Source organism: Lissotriton vulgaris, chromosome 5, assembly GCF_964263255.1.
Source record: "Lissotriton vulgaris chromosome 5, aLisVul1.2, whole genome shotgun sequence".
NCBI classification, from domain to species: domain Eukaryota; kingdom Metazoa; phylum Chordata; class Amphibia; order Caudata; family Salamandridae; genus Lissotriton; species Lissotriton vulgaris.
The window spans coordinates 1918648499-1918664643 of NC_141693.1; the positions used below are offsets into that span (position 1 = coordinate 1918648499).

At 44.7% G+C, this 16145-nt stretch overlaps 1 protein-coding gene across 1 annotated transcript in view; it reads left to right on the forward strand.

Annotated features, from left to right (window-relative positions):
- LOC147717720 (E3 ubiquitin-protein ligase TRIM39-like) overlaps positions 1-16145 on the forward strand; it is a 211432-nt gene that overhangs the window by 38149 nt on the left and 157138 nt on the right. Inside the window, exon 2 of the mRNA XM_086924503.1 lies at positions 14508-14603. Within this exon, the coding sequence (XP_086780629.1) occupies positions 14508-14603 (96 nt within the window). The remainder of the gene's footprint in view (positions 1-14507; positions 14604-16145) is intronic.

Here is a 16145-nt window from a genome sequence, read left to right on the forward strand (position 1 = left end):
CAATTTTGTCATGGATCAGAACCTGGCTAAATCCGAATCTGTCTTTAAATCATGAAATCATTAGGGACTGTATTGGAAGGGAAAAAGTGGCAGAGATGCAGTGGTTGGCTACTATTAAATCTATAGCAGAATATTTGGGTCGACCCGAATTGTACACTAACCCTGAAAGCCTGACAAGAGAAGATATTAAATGGGTTAAAACACACTATATAAAAAAGCGAGAAGCAGAAAGGGAAGCGTGTGAAATTATGAAGCCAACTGTAAGGTCACACTACATGTTGATTACGTCAATGTCTATTCAATCATATTTGACGATTGTTACTAAACCATTCCATAGGTGGCTTCTTACAAAATTTTGCTTTAATCGGGTGCATTTTCTACTGGGTAATTATGACAAGTGGTGTAAACCACATGAGAATGTACCTTGTATATGTGATGATTTCCCTGACCAGGATTTACTGCATTATGTGTTTTTTTGCCCCTTCTTTAAGACTGTCAGGGAACATTTTATTAAGCCATATTAAAGAACAAAGGGTTTAAGCAGATAAGACCTGCCTTAGTGTACCTACAACTAATGGAGTCCCCACTAGTCATGTTTGGGGTAGCCAACTTCTTGACTGCCTCTATACGCTCCAGACAGAATAGACTTCGGTCGATTTTAGCCCCACATATTGTAGATGTCGAGCAGTGTTAGTTGTTTAAACGATCATTGTATTGAAAGAATTGATGAGGAGATCTTCATTGATGGGTTTTTGTAAAGTTTGTAAAAATTTCTCAAATTATCAATTAGTCGCTATCGACCGCCACTGAATATTGTGTATATACTGAATTTAATTTTTTAAAAATCTTTTAACCTGAACATTGCTTTTTATAGTAATTACTGTTCTTGATATATCAATGTATTTGTATAGCATACTTTTATGATTTTAAAATAATCGAATGAAGTGATTTTGACTCTGATTCTGACTCTCAGTGGACTACTTAGTTGTACGTTCTAACTCCTTTCAGACACCTATAACTTGTGTTTTGATGTATCGCCCTCCCAAAAATGTGCCGCACTTTCTTCCAGCTTTCCAGGACTTGCTAGCTACATTAGCTGTGAACAACTCGGCGGTCCTGGTACTTGGAGACTTCAACTTTTGGCCATCTGATCCGGCTGAATACGCCTCTTCCAGAGACTTCACGGAATCACTTCACAGTCTGAATTTTATATCACATATTCATACCCCAACCTACGTTCAGGGTCACATTTTGGACCAAGTTTGGTCCCTCAATATCCCTATCCATGCTCCTACTGTCACCCCTTGTCTGTGGTCTGACCATCACTTGATTTCCTTTTCCTTGGATTTAAGCCTGACCACAAAACCCCCCTGCCTAAGAACACCTGGGCTCGTAATAGGGGCAAAGTTGATATTCCATCGCTCTGCTCGTCTCTATTAGCCTCTAGTCCAGCCACAGAGGAACTGGCCACACCGCTTCAAGCAGAAACTCTAAATAAATGGTTGTCCAATGCCTGTGATCAGGTGGCCCCCCTAAGACGCATTAGGGTAAGACGTGCCCATGACGTCAACAAATGGTTCAGCCCGGAGCTCAAGGAGAAAAAACTGGCTGTCCGCCGAGCAGAACATGCTTGGAGACGCACTTATTGCACTGCCTCTAAATCATTGTACTCCTCCATACAGGCTGAGTACAAGAAAGCCATCCTAGACGCTAAAACCAGCTATTTCTCGAACAAGATCCTCCGGGCAGAGAACCAACCCAGAGAAAGTTTCGCCACAGTCTTTGAATTGTCCTCTTCGGACAGGACCACCTCCAAGTCTGTACCTTCCCAGCCCCTGTGTGACTCGCTGAATAATTTTTTTATTAACAAAATCGCGGACATTAAGGCCAACATTCCTCCTCCTTCCCCAGCCTTTTTAAACCCCGACCCACCACCCAATACCTATCACCTTGATCATATAACTCCCCTGTCTAAAGAAATTTTTCTCTCTCTGCTCCCTTGCGTCAAGTCTGGATCCCCTTCCGACATCTGCCCGGCTTACATCTTGCGCAACATCTTCCTGACCTGCCCTTCCCCTCCTCTTACCTTTCTCAATGAGACCCTCAAGTCAGGAATTGTCCCTCCTTGTCACAAATCAGCCACCATCATCCCAATCTTAAAAAAAACAGGCGCAGATTCAACAGCGCTAGCAAACTATCGGCCCATTTCCCTTCTTCCTTACTTGACCAAAGTCCTCGAACGCCACGCCACTAAAGTCCTCAGTTCTTTCATCGAGGACAGCGGTTATCTTGCACCGTGCCAAGCAGGGTTCCGCCCTCTCCATTCCACCGAAAAAGTGGTGGTTTCCGTCATAGACACACTTAGAGAAGGGCTAGACGCTAACCTTCCACAGGCACTGGTTCTTCTCGACTTGTCGGCCGCCTTCGACGCGGTGGACCATACCATCCTTCTTTCCTGTGTCGAGGCGGCAGGCATTGGAGGTTCTACCCTGGCCTGGCTCAGCTCATTTCTGAGCGACCGTTCACAGGCAGTCCATCTGGCGAATTTTTCCTCCCAGGCCCGCAAAGTGCAATGTGGCGTCCCCCAGGGATCTTCTCTCTCCCCCCTTCTTTTTAACTTGTATATCTTTCCACTTATTTCTGCCCTGCAGAGGATGGAAGTCACAGTGTTTAATTACGCCGATGACCTCCAGCTCATTTTTAACCTCTCTGATTCTCCTGATTCTATTTATAATTTAGAGTCGGTGATGGTCTTTATCAGGGATTGGATGAGCTTTAACCAATTCAAGCTCAACCCTGATAAGACCGAGCTTCTCCTCACTGGCGGTAAACTCAACCCTTGGTCTTCTATTTTTTGGCCCCCTTCTTTTGGTCCCCCCCTTCTCCTTCTCCCTTCGTTAAGACACTGGGGATTACCCTCAACCAACATCTCACCTTACACTCCCAGATCAGCACGGTGGTTTCCTCTTGTTTTTTTATTTTGCGCACCGTTCGAAAGATTTCACGTTTGTATCCTTTTCAGCTCTTAAATTGAACCTGATGGCTATGGTCCTTTCCCGTTTAGATTACGGTAACGTTCTGTACAATGGTGACCCGCGTACGCCATCCGGCGGCTCCAACTGGTCCATAACCAAGCTGCCCGCTTGGTCTACGGCTTACCTAAATCACACCACATTACACCCCTTCTAAGATCTCTCCATTGGCTTCCTATCAGAGAAAGGGCCCTTTTTAAGATGGGATGCATTATGTTCCAGGCCCTTGCGGGAACAGCCCCGTCCTTTATCAAGTCCAAAATCGAACCCTACATCCCCAGCAGATAACTGCGTTCCTCCTCTTTGTCCCTCTAGGTCAGGGGTCTCCAAACCGGTCGTGGAGGGCCGGATCCATGCCAGATTTTCTGGATATCCCCATTGAGATACATGTAGTAATTTTAAAAATCTGGCATGGATCCGACCCTCCAGGACCGGTTTGGAGACCCCTGCTCTAGGTGGTGCCCAGGTTCAAGAAGAGTAGAATGGGAGGCTCTAAGTTCTCCGTCCTTGCTCCGCAATTTTGGAACTCTTTACCTCCCCTACTGAGATCAATACCATCCTACCTGGAGTTTCGCAGCACCCTGAAAACTACTCTGTTTTCACAGGCTTTTAAAATCTAAACCGCTTTGCCATCTAACTCAGGATTCCTCCTCAACAGCGCCATGAAACCGCCTGGTGAACGAGCGCTCAATGAATACCTTTAAATTCAAATTCTTGACCCTGCATCCTGGGACTGGTTTCAGGGCATCTCTCCATATCAGGCAGGCTATCTTGATTCCAGTGGCATAGCAAGCACAGTTTCCCATCGTGCTGACCAACACTCATTTGTTCACATGGACAACTTCAGATCCCAAAAAGATCCAAATTACCTGCAGCGTTCCACAAGGTTCCATAATCTTCCCCTGTTATCTTCAGCCTCTACATGGAGCCTCATGGGGCTCTAGTCACAGATAACGGCATCAAGATTCACTAATATGATGATGACACAAAGCTATACTTGAAAGACTTCTCTGCTTTAGACACCGAGCACCTCAAACACTGCCTGCACATCACCCAGACCTGGATGTTCAGCTCCTCCCTCAAGCTGACCCCAGTCAAGACAGAATTCCTTTCATGTGCCAAGAACAACAAACAAAATATAAGTACAAATCTGGCTCAATGACATGAACCTTGTTGGCTTTGAACCTTAACTTTCACTGAATGCTAAATTACTTGGATTCACCCTGAACACCAACCTCACCCTGAAGTGACACATTGCCAAAATAAAACCAAAGACGGTCTGATACCAGCTTTCTTTTCTAAAAAAAATAAAAAAGTGAAACTGTTTCTTTCAGAAAACCACTTGACATGATCACATCACCCCTATCCTGATGGAACTCCATTGGTTTCTCTTGCCAGTCGCACCATCTTAAGAAAACAAACAAAAAAAGAAATCCACTTGAACTGCCCTCCAAGCCCTTGCATCCATGCATCTGGGTGGTGGGAACACCCTGCTCCATGGCATCACAGACTTCATACTGGCACCCCTAAAAGGCACCCTGCACGTTTTATCCAGGGCCTGGAGAACATGATCACTCACCTCTATCCTGATGAATCTCCATTGGCTTCTCTTGCCAGTCGCACCATCTTCAAAACCATTTGCATCATCTATAAAACCTTCACGACAAACCTCCCAGCCCCTCTTGAAGAAAACCTCACCATTGCCGATGGTACACTGCAAACCTGGAGCCACAAAACCATTCGACTAAGATGTGCAAAAAAAAAACAAGCCCACTAGCCTGTTCCATTTATGCGCTCAGTATTTAGAAAAACATCCCCACATCATAACGCTGCTCCAGTTTGGAAAGAGATGATGACTCACATCTTTAAAGTACACTACATCAGATTGCATTAACCATCCACGACCCAACTGCCTCTCCTCTCACCCGTTGACTTTATGCTGATCTTTGTGCACACTATGCTTCTTTGCTAGGTTTGCTTTATTGAAATATCGCATACATACGTTCATATCTTCATACATACATACACAAGCATTTGCATTGCAATTCCTCTTGCATATGCGAAAGTTAGAGCTATTGGCATTGTAAATGACAATGCCTTTTATCTGCTTTCAAAAAACCAATGCATAAATAAAAGGCATTGTCATTTGCAATGCCAGTAGCTCAAACTCTCGCAAATGCGAGACCTATTGCATTGCAAATGCTTGTTTTCTTTCTGTTCCAGTACTTTGAAGTGACTTAGCTGATGTGCAGCTCAGGGTGCAGTCCTTAATCTCCAAGAAACGAAGACCATATCATCACAGCTTGGCTGCTTTCGAGGGGTATAACAGTGAGTGTTCTTGCCAAAGCCCAATTAACCCCAGTCATCGCAGGCTCTCTGGTTTCCATTTCGCAGGATCTACTCTATGAACGTCAGCATGTCTAGACTTTCCACGTGTCACAGGTGTGTAATCGTGGCAAGACAATCGAGTCCAATTCTCCCACCTTGGCCCAGAGTCTTCCTGCAATCTGACCAGTGTACTCCTAATTAATCGAGTGCATCAGAGGTCTAAAATAGCAGATCAGCATTATCTAACTGACTGTTACATGCAGTATCGTCCACTGAAATACGAATGGCTAGGACAGCTCCATCATAGTCAATAATTTCCACAGCATGGGCATCCCCGAACCTAGGGCGTCTCACTGAAAAAAACGAAGGTGATTGATAGCATGCGCTCAAGCATCTACGCCACAGGCAATCCCTCAGCTCGGCCCTACTCCAGTAAACTCAGACAGGATCACCTTATGTAAATTAGAACAATACATATTTATAAACTTATAAGTAGTTATAACTACCCAGAGGATTACATTTAAGTACCTTGGAATATGAAAGGATGAGGAAAAGTCTTCAATATTTTAAATTTATGCATTGAAGATTACATATAATCAGAATTGAAACTTGTTTGATATATGGATGTCTGAAACAAAAGCATTAACCGATTGAGCTATCTCAAGTAAAATTCAGTTCTGTATTTTGCATTTTACATTCCGTGCTTTCCAGTAGGCGCACTGACGCTATTTTATGTTTAGTCAAACTTGTGACCAGCTTGTGCGCTGATTTCTCTTTCAAGCGCATTAACCACTAGAGTTATCCTCCCACCCTCCTACTCTTACACATGCTGGACACACAGACCTCTGCAGCAAGTGCCTTAACCCCATAACATAACACTCATGATGTGACCAATGAAGTAAATGACAACTTTAATATTGCATTTTCTCGATACCAATTTTTTTTTTTTTTTTTTAAACCTTTATTGATGCATTGAAGTATTACAAGCGCCGGCCTACAACCACAGGGGCCAGCCGCAAAGTCAGCAATTCAAAATAGGATTTATGCATCTATCATCGACCCTGGCAACAGCTGCGAAGAGATTACAGCGTATGATTGAATGCGCCGCAAGTACAAAGGGTATATCAAAGGTTTCATTTTTTTCTTTTTGAAGAAGCAGTAGTCCATTACTGTAGGAGGCGTCACACCATTTTATAAGAAGCAATAAGAGATGAGGGGATGTACCACGCACTGCAGTCAAGAACAGGTAACGAATAATACAACCTTAGTCAGACAACAGACAAGGAGTAAAGTTGATCTATTAGCAAGCGATCAAGTGCGAGCACCCTCCAGAAAACTCACCCTTAGGAGACAGTTAAGTAGAAGCTGGTATAGACGCCCAATAAAGCAAGAAGTGACAGAAAGAGAGAGAGCAGACCCTACTGAGAAGAGGAAAGGAAAGGGACCATAGAACAAAACAAACTAAAATAACAACCCCCCCAACACCCTCCACCCTGCACCCCTGTAATGGCTACGGCCTACCCCACTAACAGCATGCCTGTCGCCCCGGAACTACCCTAAAGAAAGGAAAAGAGAGCAGAGGAGGAGAACAACATACACACTCCCGTTCTCCCTTACCTCCCGCCATTAGCGACCTCCCCAAGACCTCATAGCCACTGTTTGAAGTAAGTATTGAACTCCGACCTGGGGAGGACATCAGTAAAACCAACCGACCCCCGTTACATTATAAGGTACAATATCGGCATAGAGCACAGAACGGAGCAAACCCCAGAAGCCAAAGTCAACCCTGACCAGTACTGGTCTTTACAATAGCCCTCGCCGCCCAAGCCACAGTCATCTTAAGGAAATCGAAGCGTTCAACACAGTGCAAGTCAATGGTATCGAATCGAGGACAGGATACAAGATGGTGACGTCCACAATTCCGGCAAGGAAAGATGAAGAAGAAAGGCAAACCTCTCCAATAGTCACTGAAGAGCTGTTCATGGTGATCAAAACCGATAGCAACGATAATCCGCCGAGCAGGGATCGAGTAGGGAAAGCCAACGATGATCGCGGGTGCGCCATCCATGGAGCCAGAGGCATCGGAGTGAACCAAATCAGGCTTTCGCCCAGGGACCTCGAAGTAGTGAGCAGAGTACTCCACAGGAACCACAGCTTGCTGATAACATGTCGGAGCATTGTCTTCCGGTCTCAAACAAACGTTGTCCAGTGGTACAGACATCCGGGCATACATGCCGGTGATGTGAGAGTGGAGCGCCCCAATGGCGGCCATTACGGACCTCAACGATATTGTGCCGTCCGTCCCCTTCATCCCCTCTCGCGAAGAGACGAAGCAGGAGTTGAACCCCGGACACAACTCCGAGGCACCAGGCACACACAAAGCCGGTGACAACAGCGGGTGCTGACCAAGCTGGCAGAATCGACACCTTCGCCGCTCGCGGGGGCCAAGCCCGTCGACCCCGGCCCCCCCAGGAGGGTCTCCGGGCGCCGGACCCCCGACCGCGGTTGCCGATCTTCACTTGCATCACTGTACCGTGTCCATAGCGTAAGCCAGTAACTTAGTTGCAAATCGAAAATGCAAGGAATGACCCAAGTTCGGGAGACCGGGCGCAACCCCGGTCCCACAGCCGATGTTGTGCAACTCCAACCCGGATGGGCTAGTAATCGAGGTCCCGGCTTCAGCCCTGGAGCAGGCCAAGAATAGTACTCGATATAACTTCGTCACCCGGTAAGTTGGGAAGTCTGGGATTGTACCGCAGGAGTCAGGAGCACTTCATGTGTACGGGAGTCCGGCGGGAGGAAAGGATAATCAACAGCGGTGTGTCACAGCACTTCATATACCCGCTTATGCAATAAAAGCCCACAGCCAAGAAGACACCACTACAATGTTTACTATTACGCGAATGTCTTCCATCGAATGCAGAAAGAAGTCACCTGCACACTCATAACCAACAGATTGGACTACGGCAACACCCTCTACGCCGGAATCAACAAAAAACGGGGTTAAAAAAAGAAAAACTAGCAAGCTGTGAGGAGATGGTGAAAAGATCAAGCAGACTGGGTGCAGCAGAAAATCGGGCACCATGCTGAAACATAAAGCACGACGCCCATGCATATAGCTATGTGTTCGTGCACGACCTGGCAGCGAAAATTAACAACTACAAAGCAGATGTCGTGGCGGTGCCAATAGAAGTCCTCGGAAAGCTCTAATTAAAAAAGAGTTCTCCCAATGGTCAGATAAGGATGCATGCGCAAGAGACCTGTACTTGGCCGGTGCTCCTCAGTCTTAAACGGAAGTGAAGTATTGGCTAAGTGAACGAGTAAGGAGGTCGCCACGAAGAGCGGCACTGAGCTTAACCTAAAAGCGCGCCAAAGGCAAGCCTGTCCGGACTACGGCCAGCGCCAGCCATGCTGCCCCCCACAACAAATATTTGACTATCTCCAGGACACGAGACACCCTTCATAGTTTGAGGAAGACGGCGTGCCTAGATCGTCATGTTATAGCTCTAGTGAGTGCTGAACTCCCTTATTCCTATAAAAATTGTGACATTGTCATAGGGGGACTGAACGGCAACACAGGAGCAACCCCACTAAACGGGAGATTAACGATCACAGGAGACCGAACAAGAGCCTGCCTTATCAACTGCAGGTCTCTACCTAAACATGCAGAACACATATGGATCTCTCTATTTAACGATGATTGGTATATGATGTTCTTGACCAAAACCTGGCTAAAGAGGATTCCAGACCGGCTCTGGCCCTTGCTATCCTGCCAGGTTTTAAAGTATGTTGTGCTAATAGATCGGGAGAAAAAAGGGGTGGCGTGATAGCCATCATTATGGGAGACGCATGGGAGATCTCCTCTTCAGAATTACAAAATATGGGCTCAATTGAAGGGTTAGATTTCTGCTTAAAGACTGGACCTACATCCTCTCTTGCAGGAATTTTAGTCTATAGACCCCTGGTTGTGCTCCTAGCCTAACTTTAGATCTCTGCAATTTAATTGCGCAGAAGTCCATACATTATGCAAACTATACGGTTCTAAGAGACTTTAAATTACATATCTTGGACACTGACTGTGCTCATGCATCTCAGTTGATGATGGGGGGCCAATCTCATTCAGCATGTAAGCTACCCTATCCACCATGCGGGCAACATCTTGGTTCTAGTTTTCTCAAATATGCCGTCCTTGGTCGTTGAGTCCCCGCAGCAAATGGTATGGACAGATTACTTCTTGATCCCTTTCTCATATATTAGCGCAACGCCACAACTTGGCGAGAGAACCCATAAAATGCCTAAAAGGAATTGGAAAAAACTGTCACCGGAATCCTTAAGCCTGGTACTGTCAAAGTCAACCTCAACTCACCAATGACCCTAACACTGATTCTAATACCCTAACCGGGTGGATCTCTGCCGCCTTAGATAACCTAATCCCGGGTAAGCTAGGTGGATTCCCCAGAAACTCTGTCGGCCCCCTGGTTCTGGGAGGAAATCAGGGTAAAAAAAGTAAATGTAAACAAAAAGAACGCCTTTGGAGGAAAGAATACTGTCCTTTGGCCAAATTAATCTACAGGGAAGCTCTAAAAGAACTTCATAAATCGATGAGGATTGCTAGAAGAGACTACTTTGTAAATCCAATTAACACAGCGAAGAACCCCTGCAAATACATTTTTAGGATAGTTAGCTCTTTTACTAAACCAATAGCACTTGAAAGTAAGATACCACCGTCACCGTTGTTGTGTGCTAAACTGTCTGACACCTTCACGATTAAAATGGATACTAATGAAACTGAAACAATGGTAACCCATGCTGGGGAGCTTTCCCTCTCAGAATTTCCTTTTCTCTCTCTTCAGGAATCCCTGGCAGAGATTCTCAGATGCAAATCTGGGTCCCCGGACGATCCATTGCCCCCCCAAGACTGTGGAGAGCACTGGTCCACATTATTAATCCCACCCTAAACCACTTATGGAACAGCTCAATTGTCACTAGTACCTTCCCGCAGTCTTGGAAACACGCCATGCTGCTGCCTCTTTTGAAGAAGCCCAATGCTGACCCGGGTGAACTTAACAACTACCCCCCGATCTCACTTCTGCCAGCACCTGCGAAGATGCTGGAAAAATTGCTCCAAAGTCCACTGACCAATTTCATTGACCGATGCAGCATTTTACATGAAACGCAGTCTGGATTTCGAGCAGGATTCAGCACTGAGGCAGCTCTGCTGGAGGTGGCTTAGTCTATAAGAATGTCGGTGGACGCTGGAGCCTCAGCCTTGTTAGTGCTGCTGGACCTGTCCGCTGCCTTCAATACGGTGGATCACCTAATCCTACTTGCCAGGCTTAAAAAGGGCGGGAGTAGAAAGGTCGGAAGGTCGGCCCTGGCTTGGCTAAAGTCCTATCTTAGTGACCGTATGCAAAGGACTACACTGGCTCCCAGTGAAGGCTAGAGTCAAATTTAAGGTGCTAATCATGACGTACAAAGCTCTACACAACAGAGGCCCTAGGAAAATAAAGTCTATTATCTCCTTAAACTCCTAAAAGGCACTTGAGATCTAGTTTAGAAGGATTCATAAAACAATCTAGGGCCTCAAGGGAGAGATGGGGAGGAAGATCTTTTTCCCACCAAGTCCCCAAACTTTGGAACTCCCTACTACGCGAGTTTCCAATCATGGACTAAGAATTGCAGTTCCGCAAAGCAATTAAAACATGGCTGTTTAATCAATATCTCTAAGACCTTCTCAGTCCCAATCAACTAGATGTCTCTTAGCCCTGGGAAGCCTTAAGGCAGCCATGCGCTCTACAAATCCATTATGAAAACAAAAAGTGTCACCCTTTCAAGTCAGAAGCCAAATCTTTACGGTATAGGGTACCACAGGGATCGCATTGAGCCCTTTACTTTTTAACATATATCTGGCTCCCCTATTCTCGCTTATTGCCTAATGGGAAATAAAAGCTGTTTCCTACGCGGACGACACCCAGCTGATATTCTCTTTCAAAGACCACTCAGCTAACTCCTTTGCTAGATTTAGGCGATGCCTGAAGGCCATCTCCAGCTGGATGAACCATAATAAATTAAAGCTTAACGCAGAAAAAACTGAGGTCATGTTTTTTGGCCGTTAGCCAAACTGTGATGAGGAAATGGGACTCCCCCTCCCCCCCCCCTACCCCCCACCCTCTCCCAAATCCCCCTCCCTTGCCCCTCAACCTCTGCAAAAAACCTGGGAGTAAAATGGGAATCTGATCTGACATTCTCAACACAAATACATCACATGGCAGCCTCTTGCTTCGGTATATTGAGAAGCATGAGAAAAGTTCTACACAAATTGCAGATGAGCTGCCGCTGAGCCGTTGTTCACGCATTAGTGACTTCGAGGCTGGACTATGCAAATAGTCTTTACCTGGGGCTGCCTGCACATCTGATCAAGAGATTGCAGATGTTGCAAAACGCGGCTGCGAGATTGATCAGAAAAGTACCTTTTAGACATCATACCTCTCCGCACACAATTAACAGCTCCACTGGCTACCTGTAGCCAAACGTATTGAATTAAAATCGCTGATGGTAGCTTTCAGGGCTCTGAGAGGCAACTGTCTCAGCTACATTAGGAAACGTATCCGTTCCTATCTTCAAATACGCTCGCTAAGATCGAACTCCCAGAACATGCTCTGCGTTCCACAATATGCGAAAGCACGCATTGGGGGTAGATCCTTCATAGTGGTTATGAGTAGACTATGGAATTCTCTTCCAGTTAAGCTTCGCCTAATTTAATCTGAATCTGAGTTCAGGAAAGCACTTAAGACCTGACTATTCAACAAGAGCTAGACTCTCGAGTTCTATTCCTTCCTGCTTGTTTGGGATAACGCCGAGACACCTCTGTCAGAGGTAGCATTTGCTCTTTATAAATGTACTTTAATATTAATATTATTAAGCAGGAGGCGAGAAAAAGTGGTTTGTATTGAAGGCAGCAGGTCTTGCAGACCGAGCATGCACACTGATGCTTGACCTAAAAAATAGCATTGAAGTACCCGGAAGCAAATGCAATGTTTGAAACACTGAACAAAGTGGTACAAAGAATGTAATGGGAAAAACGTAATGAGAGGGATTGGGAAGAATTACAAAAGACAATGATAGATATAGACTTCACTGCATGCTGTCCTGGGAGAGTACCTTTAGGATAAACTAAACACATTTATGAGGGCAGAGTGGGTCAAGCAAATGAACAATGTTGAAAAATGCCACCCAAGAGGGAAAACATGTAAAAGGAAAGGAATCTTTGATAATGCAAAGAAAAGGACATTTTGATCAGAAGAAATTGGCTGGGATTAGAAAAATAACTGTAGGGGATGTGATGAAGATGAGGGTCGGGGTGTAATGAGGAGGTCTAAGTTCTGCTACCCATTGAAAGTAATGAAGTTGTTCACTTAATGCAGTTACAACAAAGGATACACATGTCTAGATTTTGAGTAGAGAAGTTAAAGCAGGTGACAAAGTAAAGGAAAAGCAGAGACTGCAAAGATATAGGAATAACAAAATCATTGAGGAAGAGGAAAGAAATAGAAACCTAAGTAGCATTCAGACTGTTTGATGAATTAACTATAAATGGAAGATGCAGAAAAGGATTGTTCATGGTTATCTGCAAATAGGAATGTTGTTAATCTTTTAGAATAAGTTCTGGAAAAAATTGGTTTCTGATTCGCTTCTTATTAAAGTTTAGACTTGCCCAAATCTGTAAAATCCTTCAAGAGGGAAGTGTGTGGTATCCCTGAAGCTGGAATGTATGGAGCTGAACATTCCATAGGGTGTGGAGACATTGATGCAGGATGAGATGTATCTTTAGAGAGTGAGAAAGCAGTTAAGGAGCAACCTGGTAGACAAGGTGCATACTGAAAAAAACATTTGGGAGAAAAAGTATACTCTGTGGCCTCTTATCACTTTTTTAAAAAAAATATATTTTTTCCATGATATCCTTTTCAGTTTAATATTTTGGGTAAGTATTTTTCTTGTGTGCTTCTTGTTGTTTTTGGTATTTGTAGAGCAGAAGCCGAACTAAAAGCGCAATGTACAGTGTGAAAAGCGAAGATACTGTCAACTTGTCTTGTTGCTGCATTTAGTGTTTTTTAAAAATGTTATTCTTCAGCTCCTTTCTAGATTGGGGAAGGGGTTGGACAGTCTTGATTGATATAGGGATGTTTTTGCAGATACTGGATGCAGAGATCGAGAAGGCGGTGTGCTTCTTTTCTTTTGCTTTTTTTTTGTCTCCAATCTGATGGTGTTCTGGCTCAGATACTGAGCTTGTCAGCCAGATGTGCAAGTCATGATGGTTTTGTAGAGGATGCAGCTGGTTTTGAAGTTGGTGTGGCCTGCCTAGGGAGCTCAATGGAAGGTTTGTGATCATATTTCTTCATGACCTTTATGAGGCTTGTTGATGCGTGTAAGATAACCTTAAGGGGGGTCCAGTGTAGATTTGGGAAGCCGCGTAGTAGAACATTGTCACAGTCCAGATGAGTGAATATGAGGACTGGAGGAACGTTTTTATTGTCCCTGTCTAGGAGGACTTGTTTCACTTTACTCGTTAGAGAGAGAGCTGGTAAAAGACAGCCTTGGTTTTCTTGGCGATGTGTGACCCCAGGGTAAGGTCAGTGCTAAGGGTGTGGCAATGGATGAAAGTTTGGGGTTCTAATCCATCCAAATGTATTTGTTGAGCCAGGTTTGGACTCGTTCCTATTTTTTTGCTCTCTTGGTGAGGTTGAGCTTCAGGTAGGTACTGGACATCAGTCCTTGATAAAATGCAGGCAATGTTTAAGGTGTTGCATGTCTGATGAAGATAAGTCTTTTGTATCTACTGAGGAAGACTTCTAAGTAGGACAAAATAACATGTGGAAGGGTAGGAGAATGCGAAGTGTTTATGTGATGTCACATTCTTATAATAGGTGATGTTCACCTCTGAAGCCTATTGAAGAGCGTGGCTGTGTAGGCTCTCGACATAATGACCTGTGAGTACAGTGCGTACAGTGTTTACCCCAACAAATGCAGTCTGTAGCATCATAGGGCAGCTGCACAGATGAAATGTTCATGCTTGCTTGGAAAAGTTAAACTTGATATTCATATGCAGAATAGCTGTTGGATAAGATTAACACCTGGATTGTTTTTCAGAAGAGACTTCATGCCCACGTGGAGCGACTGAAAAAGGAGCTGGAGAGCCTGCAGATCTGGGCAGCGGAAGAAAGCAAGACTGCGTCGAAGGTGGAGGTGAGAGGTTTCATGACTGTATTTGTAGAGAGCTGCTCGACCTGGTAGCCTCTTACTAAAATAAAGCCAAGAGACAAGGGGGTACTTCTGAGAGTCTGGATTGGAGAGGAGATGTGGGGCGTATTCATGATGGAACGTGAGGCAAGGGATATTGGGGTAATCCTGACATACCTGGAGGTGCAATACCTGTGAGTTCATCTGACAACTGGGGTTGAAAGACATGCGTGTAGGTGCATCTGATGGTCAAAACTGGAGGTAAGAGACGCGTGCTTACAGCTGGTGGTCAGAACTGGAGCTGAGTGACATGAGGTACCAGTAACAAACGCAACTGGAGGTGTGAGACATGGAGGTACTCCTGGTAGAACTGGAGGTGAGTGGCATGGGGTAACTGACAATCCGGACTTTAGGTGAGAGACTTGGGGCACCCCTCACACTCCGATCTGGAGATGAGAAGTATGGGGTAACCCAGACAATCAGAAATGGAGGTGGAAAACTTGGACTTATCTTTGACAGTCCTAACTGGAGATCACCCAGCATGGAACTACCCCTGGTAGAACTGAAGGTGAGGAACATGGGGTTACCCCTGGTAGAACTGGAGGTGAGGGGCATGGTGGTACCCCGTGATATGAGAGACCGGATGATAAACCTGACACTCCGATGTGGCAGAGGCACTCCTGTCAATCAGATCTAAAGGTGGCAAACCGGGATAACCTTTACAAGCTAAACTTCAGGACAGGAGCATCGGGGTACCTTGACAGTCGAGCTAGAGGGAAGAGGAATCTGTCTTGAGTTAACATAAGCAATCCGTTATTAGGACTCTTCTGAATGACTTCAAATCGCTTAATCTAGGGCTGCATGTGAGTATCTTATTAATTTCCTTCAAGCCATTCAGAACTCTAGTGCTAGCTGATTTTGGGACCCCCTCAGTGCTCGTCCATCTCCCGCCATCTAGCACTCTTCGCTGGGATCTGGTCTTTAGCGCACTGCATATACCAGTGCACCTTGCACAAAAATAGCCCAATCCTTATTCGTCAAAGAATCTTTCCATACTAGAACTATTTGTTCTGGTAATTATAATGGTATGTTTTGAACAGACTTGGGTGTCCCCTCAAACAAAAAAACCCACACGGGTTGAGTATTCAACAACTAGCATGCCGTTATTTCGGCGGGAAAGGTAAAGTTACAAGGTTTAAAATAACAATCTCTAAAGGCAGGCTTCAATCAGGGAGACAAAGTCTATGGTTCAATTCAGCTATATTTCTGTAGTGGCCAAATTTACGGTGAATTATGTGAATAGCGGAGCACTTTTTAAACACATTTTGACCATAAACACTTTGAATTAAAATCTAAGCATTGTTTTTTCCACCAGAATGAATTACATAGAAAACACAGTAAAAAGTAGTTCAAAGAGGTATTAAAAATTATTTTCCACACCAAGAATTGCAAAAAAACTCTGTTGTGCATTTATTATATAATCCCAATACAATATACAAGATTTTTAAAAAACACATTATAATACATTTCATAAAAAGATTTTTTTTA